This window comes from Bemisia tabaci, chromosome 1 (assembly GCF_918797505.1).
Source record: "Bemisia tabaci chromosome 1, PGI_BMITA_v3".
NCBI lineage: Eukaryota > Metazoa > Arthropoda > Insecta > Hemiptera > Aleyrodidae > Bemisia > Bemisia tabaci.
In genome coordinates, this window is record NC_092793.1 from 88,659,756 (window position 1) to 88,674,364 (window position 14,609).

The 14,609-nt window shown below is 39.7% G+C and overlaps 1 protein-coding gene across 1 annotated transcript in view; it reads left to right on the top strand.

Annotated features, from left to right (window-relative positions):
- Dhc36C (Dynein heavy chain at 36C) overlaps positions 1–14,609 on the top strand; it is a 542,513-nt gene that overhangs the window by 446,128 nt on the left and 81,776 nt on the right. The window contains exons 48-51 of the mRNA XM_072306421.1: positions 2,005–2,233; positions 11,768–11,921; positions 12,356–12,489; positions 13,949–14,140. Of these exons, the coding sequence (XP_072162522.1) occupies positions 2,005–2,233; positions 11,768–11,921; positions 12,356–12,489; positions 13,949–14,140 (709 nt within the window). The remainder of the gene's footprint in view (positions 1–2,004; positions 2,234–11,767; positions 11,922–12,355; positions 12,490–13,948; positions 14,141–14,609) is intronic.

A 14,609-nucleotide genomic window follows, 5' to 3' on the forward strand; every position in this document is an offset into this window, starting at 1 on the left:
GGATGAAACCAATCGATGTCACTGAAAATGATGTACCGATGATCCTGCAAAAGCTTCGTGGACCGCCGTTGAGTAAAATTGAAAAGAGACGTCTGGCCAGACGAAAACTGAATGTCGGTGATCACGTCCGGATCTCGAGACTCAAAGCCATGTTCGAGAAAGGATACACACCGAATTGGAGCACGGAAATTTTCAAGATTGTCAGCGTCAATCCGACCGTTCCGATCACGTACGATCTGAAAGACACGCACGATACGATCATCAAAGGAAAATTCTACCGCAAAGAACTCCAACCCACCAACTATAAGGATACGTTCCTGGTGGAGAAAATTCTGCGTCGCAAGAAAAACCAGGCCTTTGTCTAATGGTTGGGTCTGGACGCGAGTCACAACAGTTGGATCGATGGTAAGGATTTCGTACAAATAGTATGCATTCTCTTCTCAGTATCGCAAGGAAGAAATCATGATCGATAAAATAATTCTCATCACTTTCATCATTATCATCGTAACCATCGTTGGAGTGAATTCCACAACGGTGGCGGAAAACTCATCCGAAGCAGAAATCACAATGTGCCCGGTCTGTCCGGAAATCAAATGCGCACCCTCTACCTTGACGGACGTTCTTCTATTCATCTTGAGTTTACTGGCGCTCATTTGCTCCGCTCCGTACCTGTACTCTAAGTACATATCATCCGACTGCAAGTTCCGTTTCATCAGGATGGCCCGTAAAAATAACAATCGGAAAGTCGATAACATAAGTATTGATTTAAAGTTTGGAGAAGGAGAAGGGATCGATGTTTGTGGTTGACAACCCGCACGTTTTCTAAACGCGCACGTTTCTCGAACGCGTGCGTTTTCTAAACACGAACTGTTTTAAACTGTAACAGTAAATATCCACTAAAAAAAAAAAAAATAATAATAAAAAATAAAAAAATTTTTTGATTCATCAAACTGAACAATGCAATATCAAATCCCAGCTGCTCATCGCAAAACACAAGGTTCCCATACGCATCTCCAAGCGCACACTACTGAAAATGGAAATTCCCGAATCAGACCCTAATCTCCAGTCCCCGATACCAGGCCCATACTGTAAGATACGGTCTTTCGAAGCCGAAAATTTTACAAGTCCGAAATCTCCAAAACTAAAACTCGTATCAAAATTCGGTCCGTACAGTTTTCCGATCTTCGATAATGGAAAAGAATCGCATCGGTCCGCGGCGGATCGGAGGAGGGTAATTTTCCGAAAATTTTTCAATTTCCCGAATCAGACCCTACTCTCCAGTCTCCGATACCAGACCGTTACTTTAAGATACGCTAAGTCCGAAAATCCGAATTTTTTGCACAATCTGGCAACATTGTATTGAAAAAAATAAACTAATTTCTTGCACCATCTGGCAACACTGTAAAATTCGATGTTGCAAAATTTCACCCACAAACAAATCACTTATTTATGTGCACCGTCCGGCAACGTTGTAACCGCCATCTTGAAAAATACACCATTGCATAACCTGCGTATTGAAGGGGCTACATTACACCATTGCATAACCCGCATATTGAAGGGGCAACATGCAATACTTTTTTACAGCGTTGCCATATTGAACAATAAGCACCATACATCACTGTAATTTAATTCGTATTTTTCTGCACAATTTGGCTAAAAACTTTTGTTCTAAAGTCCCTGTTTTTACCCTACTTCTCCCCAAGTATTTTAAGACTTTGAAAGGGCGTAAGACGAAAATTTCAAATAGCAAAGGTATGTTTTGACTTCAGATTTGGATTCTATGCGAAACTTTCCGTAAAATTGATAGGGCGTCCGGCCTATTTGCTCTAAATTACTTTAGAACCCCATTTCTTCATAAGAAGCTTTGTATTTTTGGAGAAAAAAGGGGCAAAAAAATGTGAGGCAAATAGACGGTGCGCCATATGAATTCTACGTCAATTTATTCTTCTATATTATTTGAATGTAAGTAACCATGTACCTACAATGTAATTATATCCATTCAAGGTGATGTAATGCTCGCTGCTGGGGTAATTGGATATTTGGGAGCTTTCTGTCCGAACTTAAGACGACAACAATCTATTGCATGGGAGAACTATTTGAAAATCAACAGACTCTCATGTTCTGAAAGTTTCCATATTTCCGAGGTCTTGGGAAATGATGTAGAAATGCTGAACTGGAAGATCCATGGTTTACCAAATGACGCAGTTTTCGTCGAAAATGGAATCATATTAAAGTAAGTAGATTTGAAAATAGGTAGTAGATTTGTGAAAAGACTTTTGCTCTGCCGCAAAGAAATTGTCGAAATACATTAGCGGATGTGCCAAGTGAAGCCTTTAAGACACATTAAGTATGTTGCCTCTACGAAGGCTTGCCTTTCAAAAGTAGACACCTAGCATAAGAGTTGCGCACCGAAAGATTGCCAGGAGCGTAGTCAAATCATTTTAATGGACAGGGAGGGGGATCCGGTGAGAGACACTTGCAGAAATCTTTTTAAAATTCCTCTTCACCCGCTTGGCTCATTTATATCGTACAGACGTCAAAATGATTTCGATCATGATGATATCACACTCATAAAGCCATTATGATACCGGTAAAATAATACGACAAGGTGGAGAAATGGTGCTGGGTCCACACCATTTCGCGGGGAAACAAAGCCAAGAAATACCAAAAATTAAAATTAGAGTCAAAAGAATTTTTAGAACTCTAATGCGCACCAGTGCAGTTTTTTTCATTTGTACGCACAGCTCGGGGTATGTGTTTCTCTCTCGTTCGAGAGCGGGCGGTTGCGTCTAGATGCGTTCGCATCTCCAACCAGTCCGATAATCATTTTTCTCGGGTTTTCCTTGTTTTGTTATGAGAGTTGTTCAGCAGCGACGGTAGATGGCGCGAGGATCACACTTTTGTGTCATGCCTCGGGTCATATCCATGACGGCGTTTTAATGCCGTCTTGGATTTTGCGGCATGTTAAGTTGGGTTCACTGCTGAGTGTGATCTTCTGATGAGGTCTAATAAGGCCCAAACCGGTAAAGATCTCTCGGCGTGACTCCAATTTAATATTCCATTGCAAACTGCCTGAGCTGAACACTCTCCCCCCTCAGTTACGCACTGGTGCGCATTAGAGTTCTAAAAATTCTTTTGACTCTAATTTTAATTTTTGGTATTTCTTGGCTTTGTTTCCCCGCGAAATGGTGTGGACCCAGCACCATTTCTCCACCTTGTTATATACAGTTTTGGGCCGCTTCTTAGTGTTTAATTTTTTCATAAAATAATACGTTAAGCTGTCTAAAATTTATGGATTATTAATAATTAAATATTTAAGTATGATTAAAATACATAAAGATGATAAGCCGCTACGACCAATAAATTCACCTTTTTATGCAGTGTCTCTTTTTTGTGTAAAATTTTATCGCATACTGTGGATAAACCGGAATATCATGTGAAGAATTCATTTGAATTTTTCGAGTGCATCGTGCATGGATGATTTAGAATTGCCCAACGATTTTTGTCTTATTTCTCGGAATGTTACCATTTCAAGTACTTAAACATACCTGCCGATCTGGCTTTGAGCTGTGTGAATGATAGGCGTGATGAGACTGAACAAATTTGCAACATTCCAAAAGATCAGTTCGTTTACATGCTAAAAACCTGCATTACATCAATGATTTTTGAATTTAACGGCGTGCTGTATAAGCTAATGATAGGTCTTGCCACGGGTGAATGCGTCTCGACAGCATAAAGTAATATGTGATGAAAGCAAAGACATAAAGACGGAGGGCTAAAAGCAAAAAATGAAGCTTCTTTTCAACCACCTCTACTATTGGCTAGAGGATTGGCGGCGAAATCGGGACAGGTTTGAAATTCAAATGTAGGGCGGGAACTAAATAAAATTGCGGAAACAAAGTATTTTAGGTTGATTTTTGCCCAAATTCACTTACACACTCATCATATATATAAGCTCCAAGACCTCCTAATTTTGCGTAACTGGTGACGCTTACAATTAGTTCCAGCGTTCTACCGGGCCGATTTTAATGATTTTTGCGGCTATCGACGGACAGTTGTCTCTAGATAAGCCAACTCTTTTCAGATTTTTAAAATATGGCCCAGGTTTTTTTTTATTTTAAGCGGTAAAGTTGCGAATTCTCCCATTTAAACAATGTAAATATATACTTTTTGTCATGGTTCGTTTGAGCGTTCTACCGGGCCGATTTCCATGATTTTTGCGTAAATCGACAGGTAATATGCCCTAGATGAGCCTGCTCTAATCAAATTGTGGAAATGGGACCCAGGTTTTCTTAAAATCAAGTTATAAAATTGAGTGAATTTACGGAATGCTCCGGGACTGCTACCGCTATCCGCGGGAGGATGCGCAGTGGTCGAGGAGGTTGCGCAGTAGCTGGGTAGTCTGCGCATCAGCTCTATACTTATCTACCCAAGATTCACGCCAATGACTACTATTCGAGCGGTGGCCGAATCGTCTAAGACGTCGGATGCGTCCAGCTAATTCTCGAAGTGGGTTCGATCCCCGACTCCTGACTATCTTAATTATTACCTGATCGTCATTGTCCGTTATTTTACTGCAATATTTCATCAAGCAGTCATTCCAAAACGCGTCCTTTTGACTAAAAAAAAAAAAAAAAAAAAAAATTTATTCATTGAAACCAAAAATTATTTCATTCTGAAAGTAAAGTATACCTCATATCGTACTTTTTTGGGGGGAAAAATAAAACTAACACTGATAGAAGGTAAAAATAGGGCCGCGAAGCGGCCCATTGATGGCGCGGAGCGCCTTCAGGGGGATGGGCCGTGTAGCGGCCAGGGGGCGTAGCCCCCTAGTATTTTTATAACTTTAGGTTAGTTTTGGTCCGTCGTCGACCGATTAATTTCATTTGGGAGTAACGGTCATCTACGACTGTAACGGCCTGTTTGAACCGGCAGAACCACCACGAGCAGAAGAAAAACTAACTTTATCTGAGATTACTGCCTGTTACCGAGCAAAAGTAGGTATATTATAGTAGGACGCAGTCCCAACTTTTTTAATATATTCGTTTTAGGCATTTAAAATACGTTTCGAAGAAGAAATGTGGAAAAATCAAGAGGCCAAGTTCAAATCAAATTTCCGTTTGCCGCCATGAATTCCCGCGCTCATTTACACACTCACACAAGCACCCAGCGCCAAACCAGGCTTCACTTTTTCCCTGTGCTTTTAGATACGAGCACTCCGTCTTTATGTCTTTGGATGAAAGATTTTGAACTCACAGGGCCGAGCACCATAGAGTAGGTATATTTTGTGTTCTTTCACAAACGGTATAGGTATATGAATAAATAATAAGAGAGAGTGAATACCTAAGAAAAGCTCACAAATATATCGACAAGCTACCAAACAACTTGAAACAAATTTTAGCAGAGCCATCCTTCATTACTTACCTATGAACTTACTTATTTTTATTGAGGAATGCCCATGTACAGAACATAAGGTTTTTGAGGTGAAATAATCAATATTTGTACATATGTGTATACATGTAAGAAGGTGAAGAAATGGTGCTGGTTCCACACCATTTCGTGGAGAAATCAAAGCCAAGAAGTTCCGAAAGTTATAATTAGAGTCAGAAATACATTTTTTTAACTCTAAAGAGTACCAGTACAAAACCGGGGGGGGGGGGGGGGGGGAGTGTTCAGCTCAGGCAGTTTGCATTGGAATAATAAGTTAGAGTCACGCCGAGAGATCTATACCGGTTTGGGTCTCTTTAGACCTCATCGGCAGATGCTTAATGCATCACCTCCAAATTTCGCCTGCATGAATGTGGGGAAATAATTATGCCAGCCGGTGTGCAAAGGGTTTTGAGTTTTGTTCAGTTTTCGCGGAGATATCTCAGAATAACGCAAAAGTTCAAAGAGTTCTTGTAGGATACAGCAGCGGCTCCCCTTTTCTCGGTTGGAGATCTCTATCGGATTGACGGGGTCACTACCGCTCCTGGTAATTTGTTTTTCCCTTTCTAAAGTGTTGCGCTGCAATCGTACCACCGATACATCACTCAATTTTGCTTCATATTATCCATAGTTTTTCCTCCTAAACAATCCAATACATAAATGGTATTGTTTTAATAAAGAGGGTTATTCAAAAGCAGCGATCTTACCCCCCCCTCCCCCCTCCCCCCCGTGGCTTTCGCCCGGAGTCGGATATGTTGTTCCCTATCACTAGACACGCCTTTTCCCGTCATTTGCAAGTTTACCCTAAATTTTTCCCGCGCGCTACAGCGTTGCCAAGTCGGAAACGTGAAAATTCCGTAAATGACATTAAAATCAAGCTATGAAGTCGCCGTTTGAACAAATATTCTCCGAAATTAAACCTTGAAGAATCCAAATTTTAATTTTTCATCAAGAAATTGTTGCTCGAAATTTGCCGGCTTAAAATCGGCCGTTTTTGCGGCGTATGACTTGCCAGGGGTTGAACTGACGACGAAATTGGTTATTTTAATACAAGACTTTTTGCTGGTTTTGGCAATATTTGCCTTATATTCTTTGTTCACTTCTAATTTTTAATTTTTATAAATATAACTCTCATGCAGTGAAAATACACCTCTGAAGAATAGTTTAATTTTCAACTTAGAGGCATACCCGTATCTCTATTAGATGCATATCTCTTGTATTCAGTCCAGAGATTTAAAACGCTCAATACAATAAGTACAGCGAATTTTGTCGAATCGTGTCAAGAAATCACATTTTGAGACTTTAACGGAAAACTTTTTGACACAAGTTAGGAAATAACCAATAATGTCGTCAGATCAACCCCTGTCAAGTCACATGTCAAAATCCGCAAAAACGGCCAATTTCAAGCCGAGCTAAAGTACGTGTATAATACCGAGTCACCGTCCCAACTTTATTTATTTGTCCGTTCATGGGGTCCGGGTGCAAGTTCAAATTGAATTTCCGTTTTCCGCTATGAATTCCCGCGCTTATTTACACTCTCACACAATCGCAGAGGTAATGTAGCATCGCGTCCATGATATTGGACTCCATGATCACCTATATAACGTCCGGTGTTTCATCACGTCCAAGATCTTGGACTCCATGCTCACTTTAATGAGGGATAATTTTTTAGAAAAATCGAAGTGAGCTTAGCGTCCAAAATTGTGGGATGTAGGTATTCTCTGACAACACAAGAGCATATGGTCCAAAAATTTATTCAGACAATTTTTGTGAAATAAAGACGTAAAAAAGTGTTTTCGTAAAATGTTGTGCATTGGTTAGGTTAGGTAGGTTAGGTTAGGTTAGGTTAGGTTAGGTTAGATTAGGTTGGGTTCAAGTTAGATTAGATAAGAGAGCTATACGATTTTCGATCATGATGAACTATAAAACTAAAAAAGGTCTACTTGCTATTGGACTCCATGCTCAAGCAAAGAGGTGAGAAGTTTAGCGATGAGCATGGAGTCCAAAATCTTGGACGAGATGAGCAGGCAAATATATCAAGGATTGGCTACGAAGATTGCCGAGCACGGACGAAGGCCTACTCGCCGCTCAAGACGCGCGTCTAGCTCGCAGGTGTATCTGCTCCTTTAGCAATAGCGAGATGGAGAGGAAGTAGTTTGTAAAAGTCTGGATACACGATCAAATTCTGAACCAATTCTGATCAAGTAGACCAGTTGATGGCGGATGGTCACCATGCAACAGTCCTCTTAGATCAAAATTGGACGGGCCGTCAAAATTTGATCAGAATGGAGTGCCACCATTCATCTTTTTCTGCCGCACGAAACATTTCTGCCAAGTTTTCATTTTAAAATAAGCAAAGTAATGATTTTAAGACTGATGACTCCCGACACTTTGATGGTAATTGGTTCGGGAATTTGATCGTGTATCGAGATCTTAGGATTTTAAATTTCCGTGAACCAGGGGTATCCATAGTGTCCGCACTAAAGAAGATGTTGTAGTGTTAGAATATAGAGACTGTCATTTTGGCGCGTATACGTAGTATACCGCCTTTGCGATCGTTTCGACCCCCCACTCGATACAATAACCGAGTCCCTTAGTTCCTTACCGAAAAGTGACTACCGCGAACTTCTGTGATCTTCCAAAGCGTGTGAAAAGTTTACTACTCCGTCAATAATTATGATTCTAATGTATTTCTCATTCTGGGGCTTTCTAGTTTATGTGCAATGAATACCAAGAGTCTACGTTACTTGGTTTTTTCTAAAAAAACCTAAGAGTGGTCAGCGCTGATTTAAAATATGCATATAGAAGCAGAAGCAAACAAACTGATTCGAGGATCGCTGAGCAGGCCAGAACTCTAGGAATGAGAATTTTACACCTCCGTTTCGTTCATAACGTTGCTTTGACAGATCTATACACCCCTGTTTGATTTTCAAAATTTGGTACCACTGCTCTGATAGCCCGAGCAGCCATCTGTGATGAACCTCGAGACTCAATACAGGAATCCACGTACCCCTCTCCTCCCCACGCGCTTCATCACTGCGTCGGCATCTCATCGGCGCTCGTCGGGTAACAATGGACTTGGGTCCCAGCGCGGCCGAGACCCTCGCCGATTACTCACGCTTAATTAACCCTTTCACCGTCGCGCTAGGATTCATCCTATTTTCCAAAAAAATTGTTTCGCATGTATTTAGCAATTTTTTCCTTACTCTCCGTTAAAATACGAATAAAAAGAGGCCTCATTCATAAAAATCGGCCGATTAGAAGAGAAGTTACAGTAATCGAAATCCGAAGAAATCAACAAAACCTTGACTTCTCGATACAAAAAATAAAATGAAGGGGAAAAAAAGAAATGCATAAATTACAATTAAATATAATTGATATACAATATTTGACAAGCAATTCAATTATGTAACGGAGAAAAAATTGGGGGAACTTACAAAAAATTCGTCTCTTGCAAGGAGCTTCCTTGTAAGAATTTTTGACTTGAAGAGAGAGATCGAATAGAAGCAGTACTCCATACAATACACGGTGTGCCTGGACGAGTTAGACATTTTTTATGTGTCCAAATCGAAAATTCTTTACACTTTTTAACTACAGTGTCTCTTGAGTCGTTTAAGCCAAAAAGAAAAAAAAAAATCCGTCGAGGTTTTGGAAGATAAAGGCGCTTAAATAGTATTCTAGGGCTATTAGCTAAATCACCGGTAGTCCCGTTATATTATTATTAAAACGAAATTGACTCCATAGTTCAATGCCTTAGTTTCTTGGGTACGATTATTTTTAGCACTCAAACATTTATACCATCAATTTTAGCCATAGGGTGATTTCCTGAGAGCGGATAATATCACGAATTTCTCATAGAACTCTTCAAAAATGGCTTGCTTTTGGGCAGCCGATTCGGCCATCGAACCGGGATTTAAATGGAAGGTGATAATAACACAAAGCTCTGAGAAAAATTTTGAGATGAGTGCAGGAAAGGTTTGTAAATAACGAAGAGAGGCGGGCAAAGCGGCTAAAATCTGATCTAATTTTTACTGTTTTTCTGTAGAATTGATGTTTCCACGGACTTCTGACTGTGTCCAAACATAGTTTCTGTTCAGCATTTTGATACATAAGTATTTTCACACGTAGAATCTAGTTTTCACGTCAGGGAGTCGACATATTTCGCCTTTTCGATTTTATATTGAAAATTGATGGTTTTTCGGGATTGAAATTACTTATTATTGTTTCATGAAACATAAATACACCCAAAATAACAACAGGGTGATCCAAAAGTCCCTTCCACCCCCTCTAACTTTTTACCTAATTGAGGTAAAGATTTGAAACTTGGGGGATATTCCTAGGTCAAAGAGAGCTACTTTTTGGCCCCCCTAAAATTTTCAGGAGGCCCCCTTGGGGGGGGGGGGACGGCCCCAAACTTTTATTTTTCAAATGGGGAAAACCCCCTTTGTGATAGCTCGTTCGAAAGAGCATAAAAAAAGAAAACTTTTCGCGCAAACCCGAAGTCGATATCTCAAACCGTTTCAAAATGGCGGCCGGTTAAAGTTCAAAATGGCCGAAAATTCACACCGGTTATTCGTCGATGGATTTGCGCGAAAGTCCGTTTTAAGGGGTATTTTGACACGAGAAAAACGAATTTGACGTTAGATTTTCAAAAAAACCGAAATTTCCAAAATGGCCGCCGGTTAAAGTTCAAAATGACCAAAAATTGATTTTTTTAGCAGTCTAAGTTCAAATTTGTATATCTTATGCCAAAATACTCTCAAATTCCATGTTTTCGGCAAATCCATCAGGTAAAAACCGAGGTGAAAATTTTCGGCCATTTGAAACTTTAACCGGCGGCCATTTTGGAAATTTCGGTTTTTTTTGAAAATCTAACGTCAAATTCGTTTTTCTCGTGTCAAAATACCCCTACATACCGATTTTCGCGCAAATCCATCGACAAATAACCGGTGTGAATTTTCGGCCATTTTGAACTTTAACCGGCCGCCATTTTGAAACGGTTTGAGATATTGACTTCGGGTTTGCGCGAAAAGTTTTCTTTTTTTATGCTCTTTCGAACGAGCTATCACAAAGGGGGTCTTTCTATTTGAAAATTAAAAGTTGGGGTCCATTGCCCCCCCAAAGGGGCCCCCTGAAAATTTTAGGGGGGGCAAAAAGTAGCTCCCTTTGACTTAGGAATATCCCCCAAGTTTCAAATCTTTACCTCAATTAGGTAAATAGTTAGAGGGGGTGGAAGGGACTTTTGGATCACCCTGTATAGCAAATAGACTTTTAAACATAAGAGCACTCACGAAATTGATTGGTAAATTCAACGAGTGGGTACATCGACCAGGTATATCAAGTTTCTGCAATTTCTTACGGCAAATCGGTAGATTCTTGGGGTGTAGATTGCTGACTTTCTATTCATGAATGAATAAAGCATGGACATGGTTGAACTTCTTTGCATGGAAAGACGTTTAAAATGACCAAATCAAGACATATTTAATGCAATTGCATTTATATCGAGTCAATTTCTTTTCAATAATATAACGGGATTTATACTACCGATGATTTAGGCATTTTAGCCCCAAAATACCTTTCAATCGTCTTTATCTTTCAGGAGCTCGACAGAATTTTTCCTTTCTTCGCTTAATTATTCCGTAGCACTTTTCTTCAAGAATCTGATAAGATTTTGCTTGAGGCAGATCAAAAAACTTAAACTCGTTCGAATGCCTTTCTACATTCACAATACACGGTCTCGTCAAATGTGCGTCGTTGACCTCGCAGTGTTGGATCTGGATCGTGGATTCTCTTGTTGTGCTGCTTGCCTATTTTCAAATCTCTGTAAATGAAAACTAAGGGGTTGATAGGTTTGAGTTAATGACGCGCCTTATCAACACATTGTGTTGGAGTTCACTGCTTGTTTTCATCGTGTCCTTGTTATGACATCATGCCGATTTCACACTGATATTAGCATGATACGTCAGAACGTGTTCGGGTTTCGTTGATATCGGCACGATATTATATTGACATGAGTAGGTCTGCCATCATATTGATATCAATACGTCGCGAGTATCATGGCAGTAGTATAATATCATGTCGATTTCATATTAAGGGCAAGTTGATATTCCTCCAATGTCATGTTGGTAACATACTGATTCCATGTTGGTATAAAAATGATATTATGTTGATATCATACTGATGTTACGCTGGTTCTCCCTGGTAACATGCTATATGACTGATATGATGTTGAATCAGCACGATTCCTTACTGATTTAGCATAATATCACACTGATTCAGCATATCAGGCAGGTTGACTTTACCAGGGTTGTCTTTCACAAAACCCTTAATTTCATTACAGAAATTCTAGAAGATGGTCCTTCATCATTGATCCTCAAGGTATTGCCAACAATTGGATTCGAAGTATGGAAAGATGTAGTGAACTTAAAATAATTCATCAAAACAATCCTGACTTCATCAGAGTACTTGAACATGCTATTCAGTACGGAAAACCTGTGAGTAAAGATGTCATCTTCTGGTCACCTGCCACTTTTTCAGTTCTTCAATCGAGTCAGTTTTTCAGTTTTTTATGATACTAAACACCAACATAAGTAAAATAAAAGTAATAATATGTTTAATTATTAATTTTAATAAATTAAAATAACTATTGCAATATAAAATTCCGCATAAATTTGGTGGAGCTTAGTGTGCAGTGGAGCAAGTGAGGCCTGGTTGAATCATAGGCTATGGAACTTGCCTGCAGCTCCTAGATCAGAGGAGAAATACGGAGTGGGAGGAGATATCAAATGAATGTGATACGAGAATTAGTTGAATGTGAAAGGAGGAGAACGGGAGTATATATTTCAGAACAAATATTTGACAAGGGTGTTCTAATTTTAAGGCAAAATCAATTCCAAAACTTTTCGTATTTTTCTGTCATTGTTTCAAGGTGTTGCTGGAAAATGTTGATTGTAAATTAGATTCTGCTTTGGATTCTGTCCTACTGAAACAAACTTTCCGTACCGGAGGCACCGTTTCGATAAAACTAGCTGACAACATCATTGAATACAACCAAAATTTCAGGTGATAATTTAATAGAATATCGCGTAGTTTCTTTCTCTACGCAATAACGAAAAGTGTGCCAAGCACACCAGGGAGTACCCAAGTCAGTTTTTAGGGTGGGGATTTGCTTTCTTTCTCAGGGTGGGCTCTGGACCGCGGACCATGGGAGGGGAGCACCAATTTCGAGTCATGTAGGTCACGATTAGGTGCGCATTTACCATTTTTATTCCGCCACACTCAATACGATTAATGGACATCCCCTAGCCGCCCTCTGGAGACTTCTCCGCTGAAGATAACAGACTCCTCCACGGGCTCATTAAGGCTCTTAGAAGACATAGCGTTCCCGAACGAGAAATAACACCGAACAAACAAACTGTGTTCATAAACGAGAAAATCTTCGTATGAAGATTTTCTCGTTTATGAGAACAGTTTCTCACGTTCCTGGTCGGACACATTCCATTGACCTGTCTATGTACCATGTATAGCAATAGACGCTATTAGTGGCGACGTCATCATAGGGATTCTCCATTATATCGAATTGGATCCAAACAATAACATTGGCATAACCTCTTTCAATGCTACCAGTGAGAAAAAATCGATATATATCGCTTTTCTGTGACGTTGCACTAATAGCGTCTATAGGTATTTCATAGGTACCTAAAATTATCTTTTTGACAATAATGAACAGATAAGTATAGGTACACGAATTATCACAATTTTCTATAATAGAAGCGAATTTTATTTAGAGGCTCGGCACTACTTTTGGGGCCGAACCTCCGATCTGGGTGCCATTTTATTTGAGTTCGGAACTTCCGATTCGGTGACTAACGAATTGCAACGTTGGTGCGTAATTTTGGTACCACCTTGCAAGGTGGTTCTAAAAAAGGTTCAACTTATCGAAAACAAACGGATTTGATTGGTCAAATCTGGTAACACCGGTGTCCACTGCTGTTGGTGATTGATGAGACAAACCGGGACAAAACTTTCCAAGAGGTTCGGAATTTTAAGTAAAATTCGCTTTAGCAGGACAACTTATTTCAATCCTGAGAGAATTGTGTCCTCCCAACTTGCTAATATTTAAATGCGTTTTCTTCAAAACTACGATTTTGGCAATACCTACACTCTTACCGAAGGATTCTTAACCATCAACGCTTCAAAGCAACCTTATCATTGAACTTGAGCGAGGGTAGGTATTTGTCTACACTAAAACTGCCACTGAGTTGTTGCTTTCTCCCTTCAGAAAATATGCTCTTTCTACGGTAGATTCGCGGGTCCCTCGAAAACGAGCAAATCAATTAGACTTGCATAACAAAACTTAAAACGCAGGCACAAGTGCCGTGTTTGTTTTTATTTTCATTTTTTTATACCGGGGCTCACTGTTCGTCACGAGAAATTCTAGATCACTATTAAATATGTTATGAATATATATTTTCGAAGAATTCTTCACTGCTTTTTCTTCTTCTTTCATTCGTTGATTTAGACTTTACATAACTACAAAAGTGTCCAATCCACGATTGGGACAAGAGATTGGGATAAAGGTGACAGTGTTAAATTTCACTGTGAACTCTGAAGCAGTAAAAGATGTTATGCAAAATGTTGTCATTTCATCAGATCGTCCCGATTTAGACTTGGAAAAGACTCAAAGCATGAACCAGTCTCTTCAGAACAAGAAGTGAGTACCTATGTTCTAAATTTTTTGCTTCTCTCTCCCCTTTACTTAGTGTATAGCTTGAACTATATCATTTTTGCGATTAAGCCTGCATATCTAGCTTTCTTTTTGACAATGTCCCGATAGAGATAACCTTAGAGTAGCAATTTATCAAAAAAAAAACCTTTAAAAACAGTTAAATTATTTTCCAGGAAAAACTATTGGGTTACTTTTTCAAGTAAAATTCAAGTCAGGTGAAATTTACAACTCTTCACAAAATGGCTACTTTCAATAGAACTTTTTAAAGTTTTCTCAACCCCTTTAAGTGTTTTAATAAACCCAGTAGATCCTTTAAGAGTCTTATCATTATACAACAGCTCTAAGCTCGCCTAAAATTCGCAGGAAATTCCTTCCCCCGCACGACGCGCTGCGCAGGCCCACCGACCGCTCACCGCAGCGGTAGCCTCTCTCCCCCTCCCGGCGCCGCGACGCC